The sequence below is a fragment of the Scomber japonicus genome, chromosome 9 (assembly GCF_027409825.1).
Source record: "Scomber japonicus isolate fScoJap1 chromosome 9, fScoJap1.pri, whole genome shotgun sequence".
Lineage (NCBI taxonomy): Eukaryota > Metazoa > Chordata > Actinopteri > Scombriformes > Scombridae > Scomber > Scomber japonicus.
Genome location: NC_070586.1, coordinates 23857324 through 23871484, shown reverse-complemented (window position 1 = coordinate 23871484; position 14161 = coordinate 23857324). Strand labels below are relative to the sequence as shown.

The following is a 14161-nucleotide window of genomic DNA, read 5'->3' as shown; positions in this document are numbered from 1 at the left end:
GTTACACACACTATGCAACAGTCCTAAGGGTAGTTACCTTGGCAATAGTTTCAATTCTGTTCTCTTTTGATATCTTGTAATGAATTTGCTCTCTGCTTTTTGAAGTCAATGTTAGATTTTTTTTCAGTTTCCTTTCATTAGTTTTGAAATGCATCATTTCCTGACGAACAACATTTTTCTTAGTAAACCACATAGACACAGGTGTTTAAAAAAGCACATGTACATTATTTTTAATTATCAGCAGTTGCGTACACTTTGAATTGTGAAATAGAAATGTATTTCTATGATGATTATGCGCAGGTGCGACTGTACTGTAATGTGTAAAATCACATATTTTAAATATTTGTGTTATTGATATTTTCTATTGAGACCAACCGTCCAACAGTGCAGGATATTTACTGTACTAAACCAAAGCCATATTGTAAGTTTATGATTTGGTACAATTTATAATAAATTATTTTACTACTAACTTGATGTACAAATATGAAGTATAAAATTAGGTAAACATGAAGTTCATTTTGTGTCAGTCCATATGTTAAATATGTCATGAAATACTGCAACTCTTACTGCTGATATTTTCTGTTTCCATCCGAATCTTATCTGTAAGACAAACCAATATCACAGAAGAGTCTGTCATAGAGGAGTAAAAGCATAGACCTCAAAATCATGCACATCCACAGGCAGCACAGCTAAATGTTAATGTTATATTCCTCTATAGGCTTGTTTTAAAAATATTTCTAAACAACATGTACCTGCTGCTTTCCTGTTGCCTGCGAGGATCAGGCCCTGGTAGAGTTCTTTAGCAGGGCTTTTCTGAGCCAATTCCTCCCTGTGGAGCCAGATCAACAGCATCCTGTTCCCATGCTCTCGGTAGCTGTGCTGACCTGTGGACAAACACACACAGCACCTAAGAAAAAATGATTCAACTTGTATAAATAGCCTAAAGAAAAGTAGAGGGGATAAAATAGCCAGTCTTTCTTCTTATAGCCATAACTTGATCATACATTTAAGGGTTTAAATCACTAACATTTTGGCAACAAGAGGCTTATTTTATAGTATTTCAGAGAACTGCCAAATGCAGTAAAAAGTCTGTCCAGTCAATGAGAGTTGTGGCACCTGTCCACTGCTCCTCGATGGCCGACACTTGCGCTTTAGTGAAGCTCCACTGTTCTGCCAGTCGTTTCCAGTCTCCTGGCTTCAGAAGCTCATATGCCAGACGCCAGGCCATCGAACGGAGCTGCTTGGTCTCGTGGCGGTGGTCAAGCTTGAATGTTAGTGAATACTGGCTGTGAACACTCTCATTAAGCTCAGCATTTGCCTGAAAGGGCAATTAAATTGTGTTAGTAGATTGATAAAGGCCACAAGCCTCAGAGAGCACAGGGCATGGGAAGAGATTATTGGAAAGAGGCTCACACACACGATTAGCAATATGAATGCCAGAGTTAAACATTTTGAAAATCAAGAAGGGAAGGGAATTAGAGCATATCCTTTATTAAATTAATGGTAAATTGGCTGTCTAATGTTTCTGGGTTGTGAGTTATTTTTTACCTCTGGATGCTTTAATATTATTAGAGGGAATTCAACTAATCTAAACTGTGACCTCAGGAAATTAATCATTTGTGATGAATGTAATCATGGGGAGAATGGATTATGACACACATGGAAACAGTAAAAGTATCATGTCGATCTCTCACCTCCTTCCACGTGTAGTATCTTTCTGCTTTGATGATCATGTCCACAATGATCACCTCATTCGCTCTGGCTGCTATACCCAGAGCCGTCTTACCCTGCTGCTCCAAATCCAATAAAAAAAATGTTTCTTTAACTCAACTTTAATTAAAACTGGACAGCATTGGATTTTCTTTACAGATGAATGACTTGACAGTGAGGTTTTTTGAATGTCTCCAAGCATATTTTAACTTTAATTAAAAAAACAATGATTAATCAGCTCTTTAAATGGTGTTTTTGAGAATCCTTACCCTGTCCTTGAGTGTCAGATCTAGCCCAGATTTGAGTAGCATCTCCACAACTTCTATTTTGGCTATCTCTGCAGCAAGATGCATAGGAGTCTGGGACCGCTAACAAGTTATGGTATAAGACAGCACAATGCAATGCATGATACATATTTTCAGTGTATTTATGTTTTATATAAATATAGTTGAGCTGACATCTTATTTTAGTGTGATTTTTACCTTATCAGTGACATTAATGTTGCATTTAGCCTGCAGTAGAGCATGGATGACAGGGATGTGACTGTTCTTCACTGCCAGGTGGAGAGGAGCCTCAAGATGCTGAGGGAAAAATATCCTGTTACACAACATGAGCCCAAGAAATGAACTGTGAGCTAAGTAGGAAATATGTAAAAGTTTGATGATACACATCCAGGCGGAGTGTCAGCAATGCACCTGATCTGTTACCAGAAACTTCACTGAAATAGCGTACCACTGCCACCTAGCTTGTGTTTACTTACGTGATTCTGAAAGTCTGTGTGGGCATTGTACTCTAAGAGTAATTGGACCAGAGATGTGTGTCCTCTCTTAGACACTGGATGGAGAACACTGCATTTTGCCTGTGAGAAAGGAAGTTTAGCTGTAAGCCTATGTCTAAAAAACATCATTTTTAATTTAAATATTGATACTGCCCAAACCTTTTAAACATTTTATGGCACAGTCATTATTGGGCTTTGTTGTACCGTTGTTAGGATGTTAGGTTTACAGCCACCCTCCAGTAAGGCCAGGACACATTCTTCTTCACCAGTGTCTACAGCCTGGTACAGAGCTGTCTCACCATCCTGCCACACACAAGATCCTATTAATAAAGTAAAGACAGGTGCAGGGAAACCACAACAGACATAAATAAGAAAAATCTATTTTTAGTGGACCACATTATACTTTTTTCTAGCCATCTAGGAACTTTGACAGGCATCAGTAAGGTGTAATAGATTATAATGATTTTCTGGGGGGCTTTTTCCAACATGTTATAACATGTAATTCAGATGATATCCATCATTAAGTACCTTTTCTGATCAGGAGGATCTTTGGTCGAAAGCACCAAGTCAATCTTATCAAGTACAATTTAACAGTCAGAGCTGAAGATCAAGCCAGAATACATTTGCCATATAATATATTAATACTTTTTCTTTTTTTTTTATACATCTCAATTAATCCAAAGTGGAGCCACCATCCAGCAGTGGATTAGCTATTAAGCACACACTGTCACGAACCAAACCGTGATAGAGATGGTGTTTTACACTGATTGTCTACCGTATTGACTTCATCCCGAGTATCAAAGCTCTGCAGCAGGAGTTGGACGGCGTCCAAATGGCCATTCCTGGCAGCTAAGTGCAGGGGCGTGTCCCCTCTCTGGCAGAAGGGAGGGAGGGAAACAACTTGCATCAAAGAGTGTTTGACTTTGAGCTTTCTTGCAGGTCTGACCCACAAATGTGCACCCAGCTTTATATTGTCAATATATACACATACACCAAGAACATGAATTGCACACATACCTTGTTTGGCTTCATGGTGGCCATGTTGTAATGTGGTTCCATTAGCATATTTAACATTTCAACACAGCCATGCTCTGCTGCCAATGCAAACACCCGTTGTCCTGACTGATTGAGGTACAAACAACCACATTACTGACTGTACTTTGGTAGTGCTAAATAAGTGAATTATAGAGTCGATTTATTAGTGCTTATAGTACAGAAGATACCTGGTCATCTTTGTCTAGTTCTTTCATTTGCAGGTCATCAACAATGTACTCTAAAATCTCTGTGTGGTTGTTGATAGCAGCACAGTGCATGATGTTCTGTCCCTCCTGAGGTAAAAAAAAAGCAAGTTATTATGTGGGATAGCATGTTGTGTTTACTCAAGCAATGTGTAGTATCTGCTTTTGTCAAAGAAATGTAACTATTCGTATAAGATGAAAAAATAAGGATATTTAGCAACTAATGTGTACTTCTGAGACACTGAGGCTTGTAACAAGCATTTTGGATTCAAAATGCAGCTCAAAAAAATCAGTCACTATAGGCCTGAGGAGGAGCATGTTCTCTTTTTAAGAATGTGCAAAACAATGAGAGAAATGGCCTAATTTTTGAGTATTCTTCAGTCGAACAATTCTGCTCTTGCTTTTTTACCTCGTTCTCAATCTTCTGTTCAGCCCCAGACCTCACTAACAATTTCAGGATCTCCAAACTGCCAAACCAGGCAGCCAAATGAATGGGTGCCACCCCATACTGTCAGACACAAAACACGAAATAGAAAGTTGTAATTACTTAAAAATACGACTTAAGTCTGTTGTTGAGGTTTTGGAATCACAGACATTGTAGACCCTCTCACCTTGTCTCTTTGATCTACTTTGACCCTGCGTTGTAGAAGGAGCTGAACAGCTTCCACATGTTTGCCAGCTACTGCATAGTGGAGGGCAGTCCTCTCATGCTGGGGCAAACAACTTAATTAGTATGAAATCCATTTAAAAACGGTTTCTCCAAAACCACTTAAATGATCTGTGTGATATAATACATTGCAGTGTAAAGACACTTGGCCTTTTTAGACCCACCACATTCTTCGCATTAGCATTTAACCGCCTTCCAAGAGTCTTCATTTTCTCCACATCATTCCTCCTAGCTGCCTCCATAAACTGCTTCTCTTCATCAAGCACTGCACAACACAGCATACAGGAAGTTTTCAAATTCATTAAAAAAAAAAGACTTTTAACAGAACAGTGTGTAGCATTTCCTTTAATACACAAGCAGATGGTGAGGTGTCTGGCTCAAAACTTCAACATGAACATATTGTAAGGTAAACTGAGATGAGTATGCTTCTGCTCTATGTGCTGTGAAGGAAATCGCCTGAGGTTTCAGCCTTGTGCAAATACAGGGTAGTTCTCAGGAAGAAACTATTATGTTATGATCACAGTCGGTTTACCATAATGAATATCTAATGATTAACTTTAGTTGTAACAGTGTAAGTTGCATTAAAACATTGATAATTGAATGCTTTTTTTTTTCTTCCTATTCCATAAAACAAAAGATTATAAATAACTTTCCTCCTCCTCTCATCTCATTTAATTCCTTGGCCTTTAATTCTTGTGTACTCACACATCTCTTTGTTGTCAAAGGTGTTGTCTGTCTCTTCCTCTGAGTTTTTATTCATTACAAAGTCCGAAAATTCCTTCAAAGTCTCTTGTCTCATCCAGTGTCGAGGGTCCAGAGTCTCCTTCTTGGGACAGTGCTTCTTGATCATTACTCCCAAAGCTAACATTCTTCTCTCCATTGGGAAGCTCTATAAGTAACCTTTTTGTTTAATCAGGGTCAGTAAACTGTCCAATGTAAGCACTGAAAGTTTGACTTTCACATTAAACGGCAGTAAACAAACAAACAGTTAAATGCCTGAGGAAGCAGATCACACATAAGATAAGAAACCCTACTTTACCTACTCTGTTGTAATTCCTGTCTTCTGCTAGTATACAGCAAGCCTTGAAATGGAAGTGCACTCCTTCTATATTCTTAATGCTGGAGGGCTGATCCGTGTTTGCTTTACTAGCTCACACCCTTTAGAGACCTGCTGATAGTAACAACTTATATTTAGCATGTCACACTTGTAACCTGTGTTACATGACTGGTAAGTATGAGTATGGATTAATTCATCACGCCTGAAGTAAGATGCAGACATTATACAAAGTGTTTTTCCAAGTTAAGTTCTAAGAACACAGTGCAGTATTTACGAAAGATTAACATGAGGCTTGAATAGCAGTTTAACTTGTTTGTCTGGGTTTGAATCGTCTACCATTTTTCAGAAGTGTTTTCATACAACCTGATGCAAAACAGTGTTTTGCTGTTGGCAGCTATGTAGTTCAAGTGGACCCTTTTTTTCCACAATGTTTTTTCTTATCAGAGTCACAATTCAAACTTGCAACCTCTCAGTCACAAACTTACTGAAATCAGTCTAATCCTTTGAAGCAACCATGTTTGGTTAAAATTCATATTAACAGATGGTTATTCATATGAGGAAAAGAGATCAATCATCCACAGCGAAATTTAAGCAAAATAGTGATTTATTGCAATTTTAACTTACAAGATAGAATAATTATCTTATCTACATTAAACTTCTATTATCATTTAAAAATACACAATAAATAGAGGATTTTTCAGAAACCTGACTTATATGGTTTCATGTGCAGTGATTGTGCAGACAAAGCATAGCTAAACCCAGATAAGCCAAGTCATTGGGAGGAGTCGTTTCTGATTTCCTTTACAAAACTTTATCAGTTCGTCCAGAGGACAATGAACATTCTGCATGCATGACTGTCACCTAAGGAACTTGTCGATGGTGTTGCGAGGACCAGGGCCTCTCGCCTTTTTAGAGGGTGGAGAGGAAGGAGTGTCCCGTCTGAAAGACATTAGATCAAAGCAAAAAAAAAGAAGTAATAAATTAGGGGACGTCGTCGTGAATTAATAGTACTTAAATCAACAGTATTTGGAATATGCTGACAACACATGTCAAAATTTTGCGCAGAAACAATCTGTAATCAAGTATTCTCACCTTTTAGTTTTTGCTTTACTTGTTTGCCTTAACAGGAGATGGCCTTTGTCTGTGAACAGAAACAGACACTCATGGACATGGACCAAAATAAAAGAAAGCCTCCATCATTATCTTCTCTGACAAAAGAAATGACATCCACTGAGGACAGACACAATTGCAGCACCGCTTCAGTGGCATAAAGAGTGCAATTTCTGAGGCAGGCTTGTTTAAGCGGAAACCACGGTGCACAGACATAGCCAGTTCATTGTAAGAAATGAATAGGTGAGAAAGTGATTTAGCCATTTCCAAGACCAGGGCAAAGGAATCCCCATGGGGCGAAATTAGATGTCTTTTCTCTGTAGGAATCGATACAAGCTTCTCACACAATGTCAGTGTCAGTAAATAAGAGGGTCAGAGGCCACTGCATCCTCCGAAATAGACATTCCCTCTCTCTGTCACATAGCCAGAGTCTAAAGACGTTATTAACAGGAAGGATAGTATCTGTCATCAGCAGATTTAATGCATTCAAAGACTTCAGATCTTGCCGGAAACGCTGACATATGTCAGACCCCCGAATACACAAGCAACAAAATGCATAATTATCAGAATGAGATTCTCACAAACTCACCTGTCACTTTGGTGTTTGTTACTGTAACTGAAGGTAGATTAATGGAAGATGATGTCTGTCCCCCCAGCTCATGCAGTACTTCCTGGTTCAGGCAGAGGTCAACATGACGATTGAACATAGTGAGGTCATTTGTGTCCTGCGTCAGCTGACATACTGGGCAGATTAGGACAGGACCTTTACCATTACATGACTGAGGCTGCTGCAAAGTCACTGGTCCATTTTCACCATTGATCAGCAAAACTGTTTGGCTTGAATCATTTTTCAAGTTGTGTTGGTCTTGCGGGGAATCAGGTTTGTTTGACTCCTGCTTGTTTTGAGCCTCAGACTCCCTCCTCCATTTGTCAATCACTTCACATTCTTCATGGTCATTCTCGCCATCCTGATCTGACTCTGAGTCAGAAACTGTGATTTGATTTGGCTTTCTAGAAACATCACTGAGACACTGGTCTATATGTTGGTTGAAGACATTCAAATCAGTTGTCTCCACCTGCCTGAAACACACAGGACAGGTGAGGCTCTCTGACACTCTGCCACCACAGCCTGATGTGGTAGCATGAGCATCTGAGAGGGAAAAACTGTCATTTTCTGAGAGACCAGATGCTTCACAGTTACTCTCTGACCTCTGTCCATTTATCGATGACTTCACGCTCTCATGAGCATGATTGCCTGTGGAGGTAATCACAGAAGCCTTTTCCTCGTGGACTTCCTCTTGTGTGCTTGCACTCACTGCCTGGAGTTGTAGTCTTTTGGCATGGGCCTTTTGGAAGAAAGACATCTGGGGTTCATCACTAGTCTGACCCTCCTTTATCCCCCATAGCTTAGTCCGCCAGGGAATTTCCTCCCGTCTCTGGCACTTCTGCACCAGCGGAGGACAAGAAGAGAGATGCTCCCTCTCAAGCTGGTAAGAGCTGGTAGAGTCTGTCTTGCCTGGCTGGAGGAAACCAATGATGCTCTTCTGCAGAGGCTTTTTATCATCCGAACTGATAAAGGCAGAGATTCGAACACCTACAAGCACAAAAGAAACATTTTCTGGAGGCAACTTAAAACAAATGCCAACTGTGTTATTATTTCCACATGCACCGTGTCAAAAATCATTTAGATTTATTTCAAGCTAGTTATATTAATTGTTATGTCAGTGTTATTGCAATATCTAATTACCCATGAGTCTCAGTCTGAGTGGCTGAGGGCTTTCATTTTCTATTTCTGTTTTCAGCAGGTCTTTGGCAGCAGCATAGATCTCATCCACTGTAGCAACAGCATATGGCAGTGTCACTGCCCTGGTTTTCACTTCAAAGTTCACGCTCTTCAGCTTCAGTGTTACTGTTTTACCCTTTAAGAAAAATTTTAAAAATACAAAGTTGAAGTCATATTAGCATTGCAAAACCATTACAGTAATTTCTGTCTGCTATCAAACAACCTCTTAATTACGTATATATATGGAGCAGAGCTGAATATCTGTGTAATCTGTCATATCACTGATTGATTTGTCAGAATGCATTTTCATGGGAAACACGCCACAAAGCGCTGCCATAGTAATGTGATCATCTCCCAGGGAGACATTTCCAAGGCTGATAGTAGCCCCCGCTGTCTCCTTAATGGCCCTCCATTTTCTCTAGCTATCAAGGCCACATCGGGACCCAGGCAGGGGGGTGATGGTCTTGCCAAGCCATCCAAGTCCTTTCTCTATCGACTCGGAAAGGGAAGAACAGGTTGAGGTAATTGTATGAGATACAGTTTGGAGTCAGGGTGATTCTCGGAAAGCCAAGAATAGCATGTTTGTTTGTTTGTTTTTTAACCAGTTTAACCCTTCTCTCTCAATCCATTGTAGTGTTGTCTATTTTCTGTTAAAAGATTGCCTGTTCTTGCTTCCTTTTAACTGTCTTCTAATGCCTAAGATCTAGTGGAGCAATCTCTGCTCATAGCACCACATGATATAAGTAGGGCAGTATGTTAGATCAAACGTTGTATCATGTTTGCTAAAGGTGAGCTTATTCTAACAAATGTAACCTATTTGTTCAGTGTAAATAAAGCAACTCTCTCTGCCATTCAGTACCTTCAGATCTTCTTTCTTCATGTCTTCTGCTAAGTCTTCACAGAGCTCTCTACATAAAGACAACTGTTCCTCAGCCTTATTTAATTCTCTAAATGTCCTGTAAAGCATGAGAAAAGAGTAGAGCAGAGAGAAAATAAGAGAGAGTTAAGTAGATGGAGACAAAAAAGAAGCCATTCTTGTTTTTATGCTTAATGAAAAACATACCTCTCAGTGCTCATGCTTTTTCTTTCCTCGTGTCTGTATAAAAGCAAAGAGTGAGGATTAAAATCAGGATTATCTCCACTGTCTGGGCATCATTTTTGTTGTAAGTGTTGTTAAACTGTGAGTGAGGTACCTCGCTATGTATGTGGAGCCCAAACCCAGGGAAACCTGCATGAAATGCTGACAGGTTGTCTCCGAGAACAACAATGACAACAACGCCATCTGCTGGCTGAGATGAGAACAGCTGCTGATGCCCAACGCATTCAGCATTTTCTCACTCACCTTCCCTATGCCAGAAACCTAGGAGAACACACAGACATTTTTACTGTCTTTAAATATTGATATGGCTGCTCTTTAATCCATCTTTCCCTTGTCAGGAGCGCATTATTGTTCACTTTACACCACATCTATCAGCTTTTCATAATAACTCGTGACTACAATCCGACATCTTTCCATAATAATTCACCAACAACACCTCAAAGACTCTGTTTATGTTTCAGCGTGAGCAATGTGTGCTGTACTTTGCGAACTGGGAGGTTCTGGATGAAGTCCATGACTGCCTCTCTGGTGGACGGGAGTCTGTATTGGCCGTTGGGCTTGTTCTTGTCACTGCACACTTTGGCAAGCATCGTGTTTGGAGCAATGCCTAGAAAAGTGAATAGGGTAATTGAATAGTGGATTTGTACAAGGGCGGCTGGTAAAACACATAAATAATATTTATCATAATTCTAAACAGAAAGTGAAGGAAAGATGTTGCACATTCATTATTATTGTTGAGTAGTTATTTTTTTAACAGTTAAGTATTATAGTCTCTTTTCCTGTTTTTTTTATCAGGAAGTACAGAGGTTGGGAGGAAAACAAAGAGAATATCTCTGATAAGATGGAATAGGAAAACGAGTAGGAAGGGCAATATAATAATACAATTATATGAAGAGACAATGAAGCACAGTGTTTTCACTTCTCATATCTGAAGGTATGAAGGTATCCAACCTGCACTGGCAGTCAGCATGGTCTTCTGCTCAATTCGGAAGCGCATCTCTCTCACAGCCTCCTCAACAGACGTCCCAAACACTTCGAAAGCCCCACCAGCTGCACCAACACCTTCTGGGCTCAACAAGCAGGGAGAGGAGCTTGGGCTGTCCTCAAACAGAACAGGAGAGAGGTCTCTCACCTCTGGCACTGACTCATGGGGATCAATCTGCTCTTCACCTTTACAGAAAAGAAATTAAATCATTATTATACAGATTGGATTTCTAGTGTATGGAATTTAGCAATACCTGTTTCCTGTCATGTCTTTTCTGCACAAACAATACTTAAAACTACAGTAAATGTGACAGAAGTAGCAGTTCCAAAACACACCACACTAGATCATTACTCTACTTTTCTGTATGATTAAGTCCTGCCTGTTTTGTTGGTGCGGAAACGGTGTGTTCGTGAGGATTCAGGCCAGCTCTCCCTCAGTTTCACGTGGTCTGTAAAATCCAGATAAGCTTCATCTAGGCTCATTGGCTGGAAATGAGGGTCATAGTCTGCAAAAATCTCCCGGATCTAACAGAGGCATACAAAATTCAGAAATTGTTTGTTGTAAACTATGAACTACAAAAAGGTTGCATAGCAGGTGTTTTCATGTATGCAAAGGCCTGTATTTATATCACTCTCACCTCATCACTCACAGCTCTGTATTTGCCAAAGTTGGTTGGAACAATGACTAAGTTGGGGCAGAGTTTCTTTGCAATGAAGCCAGGCATGGCAGCTCGAACTCCAAACTTCCTGGCGTGGTAGTTAGATGTTGACTGAAAGAGGTCCAAATAAAATTATTTTAAAGAGAAGAAGAACAGAGACTGTGGGTTTTGGATTTCATCTAAAAACTCTGGTTTGAGAAATCCATTTGATGAGGCTCTGTATGATTTTAATTACTGTAAATCTAAATGTTTATTTATTCATGTGTATTAAATTCACCATGTTCATGTTTATTGCCTCTTCTGTTAACATCTGGACTACATTAAATTCTTTGTACTTTCTACTTGGTGAATACATCTGATTCTGATTCTAAAATCCATCAACTTTTTTCCATTGTGAACTAACTAATCAGAAGATTGGCAGTGCAATTCTCGACTCTTCCAGTTGCTATCGAAGGCTGCGCCATCAGTGTGTGACTGTGTGTGTTCTCCAGATGAGCAGGTCGGCACCTTGCATGACAGTCTCTGCTATCAGTGTATGAATGTAAATGTGAAGGAATGAATGTCACTTGTCCTCTAAAAGTACTTTGAGTGGTCAGAAGACTAGAAAGGCGCTATATATATATATATATATATATATATATATACATATATGCAGCATACTATACTGTAACTTAAGAAAATGTATTATTGCCACAATATACAATGAAAATGATGGTTTGAAGATTTATAAAGATGTGGTGTATGATTAACATTTTACATAAAGTACTAATATTTTTTTATTTGACAAGCTGTAACTAAATTGTTGTAGTGTAACTACACCACAGAATGTTGTACTATTTGGCCTGCAGCCTACTATTATTATTATTTTTATCTCACCAGCATGCTCATAGATCCAACAGCCATGGGCTTGTCCTTCAGCTCAGGACAATCTCTCATTTCCACAGCAGCGTAGAAAGCGTCCATGTCCACATGTACAATTAAATGACTTAAATTGCGGCTGTTCTCCAGCTCGGAGGCCAACCTCTCCACCTACACACAGAGATTCGATAATCATGATCTGCTCCAAGAAAAAGGGGGGGTAGAGCTTTTTCATTTAAAACCACATAACATGTCTTACCTGAGCCTGTGCGTTCTTTAGCTGTTGTTCTGTAATCTGTTCCTTTTGTTGCATCATTTTCTCAATGCGCTGGTTCACCTGCTGCTCTTTCTTCACCTCATTCTCATAAAACCTGGATCCCTGCAGGGTGAAGGACATGGACAATAAAGAGTTAGAGATTTCCAAGCACATCTGTAATGAGACACAATAGCACATGTTTTCAGGGCTGTGTGTCATTACATTGCAAATATGGGACTTTCATACAAGGCTGGATACAGTCTGTAGAAGCACACTCATACTATCCAGTACAAGTATAGAGCCATATTTATACTTTCCTGCACATTATTTATGTGTTAAGTTTCTTGTGGGTGACTACAGACGAAAACAACAATGGCTGTATGCATGTGTGATGATGTTTCATTCAATACTAACTAAACAAATTGTTAGTATCTACCTTGGATGACTCCATGATGATCTTGTTGATCTTATCCCTGTCAAGACCCTCCATACCAGCTTTGTTGTCATTGAGGGCCATTCTGGACAGGAAGCCCTCTCCTTTAGTGGAGGCAACCCCATTCTCCATCCTGAAGAGTGGACCCTTGATGGGAAAACAGTCGTTTGTTGTTTTATTTTATATTTATAGCAACGTTAAGGCCAACTATGTTCTCAGTTAATTGTAACCTGTGCGATACCGCAGCGATATGATAATCGAGAGTATTTCAGCTACAAACCTTTTCTCTGTGAAGTGGAAAAGTCACATTAATCCAAATGTCTCAGTTTTGTAACGATCTACATGTTTTGAAAACAGTGACGTCAAAGTCTCTGGTCGCACTTCCGCGTGTGTCGTCATCACAGGAAAGGGCGGGGCCTGTCTTATTTACCTTCCACATGTCAAATTAATAAATTACGAACTGATCATTTGGTTATGTATTGCTGCATACGTATTTAAGTTCACATTGAGCACATTGAGAAGCTTTTTACCATATCACAGACGCCAAATAAAATGTAATTTTATATATAATGAAGTAGCCCAACATGCAAATGTTCAACAAGCAACGTAAAAAAGTGACCCTAGGCATTTTAGGTGTTCAAGTTTCAAATGTATTGACATATATTTGTGATAAAGAGCTCAATCAAATTTACATAATCAAAGTCAAATTGTACTTTAAGTAACCGACAAATGCATATAAATAAAGGCTGAAGGAGCCATATATTTGATTTCATTTGAGCGGCAGTGCTCCTCCCAAGCGCTAGGGAGAGCACGGTAAAAGGCCGGCTGGGCACAGATAAAAAGGTCTATGGTTTGTGCCTTGTGCTGATGATGAGAAAAAGTTGTTGACTGTGCTCAGGAGCAAAGGGCTGTTTTTCTGTTTTGTTTATTGTAAATTTATGTAAAGGAAATAAAATTGAAACATAAAATTGAAGTCAATAGGGAAAAAGCGGGGATATTTACTGTTAATTAATGTTATTAACATGAAACAGTATTTACATAGAAATTATAAGGTCTTGAGTGAAAATAATAATAATGTTAAGATGTGTGAAACCAAAGTATGGATGTATTGAACCAAACCTATGAAAAGATATTTCATTTCTTACAGCGCCCTCATGTGGTTGAGACACAGTATTGGTTCTTGGTAATACAGTTAATTTAATAGGCATTGTTTTTTATTTTTACTTAAGAAGAAGCTGCTAATTACCTCACAGCTGAAGTAATTAGGGTCATTAAAAGACTAAAGGCCACGAACTTTAGACAGTGACGTTTTCAGTAGTATATCTAAAGTGCAAAGAATACTCTGAAAATGTGCTCTACAGAGGATTAATATGTGCAGAATGACTGTGAAATGTAACCTTTGGCATAGTTTGCTGGTGGAGAGGATTTACGGCAGCTAGACTCACATTATCTACAGAACACCTGAAGACATGAAACTACACCCGTAAATAAATTCACCCACTACTTATATGAATGGTAATGATTTCTGA

The 14161-nt window shown here is 39.2% G+C and overlaps 2 protein-coding genes across 2 annotated transcripts; both read right to left on the bottom strand.

Annotated features, from left to right (window-relative positions):
• Nucleotides 1-465: 465 nt before the first annotated feature.
• On the bottom strand, nucleotides 466-5273 carry ankdd1b (ankyrin repeat and death domain containing 1B). Its single transcript, XM_053325323.1, has 15 exons — nucleotides 5099-5273; nucleotides 4558-4658; nucleotides 4338-4436; nucleotides 4136-4234; nucleotides 3712-3816; nucleotides 3506-3610; nucleotides 3264-3362; nucleotides 2693-2791; nucleotides 2471-2569; nucleotides 2193-2291; nucleotides 1980-2078; nucleotides 1695-1790; nucleotides 1117-1318; nucleotides 753-884; nucleotides 466-600 (listed from the first exon to the last, which is right to left on the bottom strand). Exons 1-15 carry the CDS (start codon nucleotides 5271-5273, stop codon nucleotides 545-547), a joined length of 1665 nt encoding a protein of 554 aa, XP_053181298.1. The 3' UTR covers nucleotides 466-544.
• Nucleotides 5274-6051: 778 nt separating this feature from the next.
• On the bottom strand, nucleotides 6052-12983 carry polk (polymerase (DNA directed) kappa). The gene is made up of 15 exons (XM_053325883.1): nucleotides 12913-12983; nucleotides 12636-12779; nucleotides 12203-12322; nucleotides 11962-12114; nucleotides 11065-11196; nucleotides 10807-10951; nucleotides 10394-10612; nucleotides 9925-10049; nucleotides 9537-9703; nucleotides 9407-9439; nucleotides 9203-9299; nucleotides 8308-8479; nucleotides 7150-8154; nucleotides 6543-6591; nucleotides 6052-6389 (listed from the first exon to the last, which is right to left on the bottom strand). The coding sequence occupies exons 2-15, from the start codon at nucleotides 12762-12764 to the stop codon at nucleotides 6308-6310; spliced, it is 2628 nt and encodes an 875-aa protein (XP_053181858.1). The 5' UTR covers nucleotides 12765-12779; nucleotides 12913-12983; the 3' UTR covers nucleotides 6052-6307.
• Nucleotides 12984-14161: the final 1178 nt, after the last annotated feature.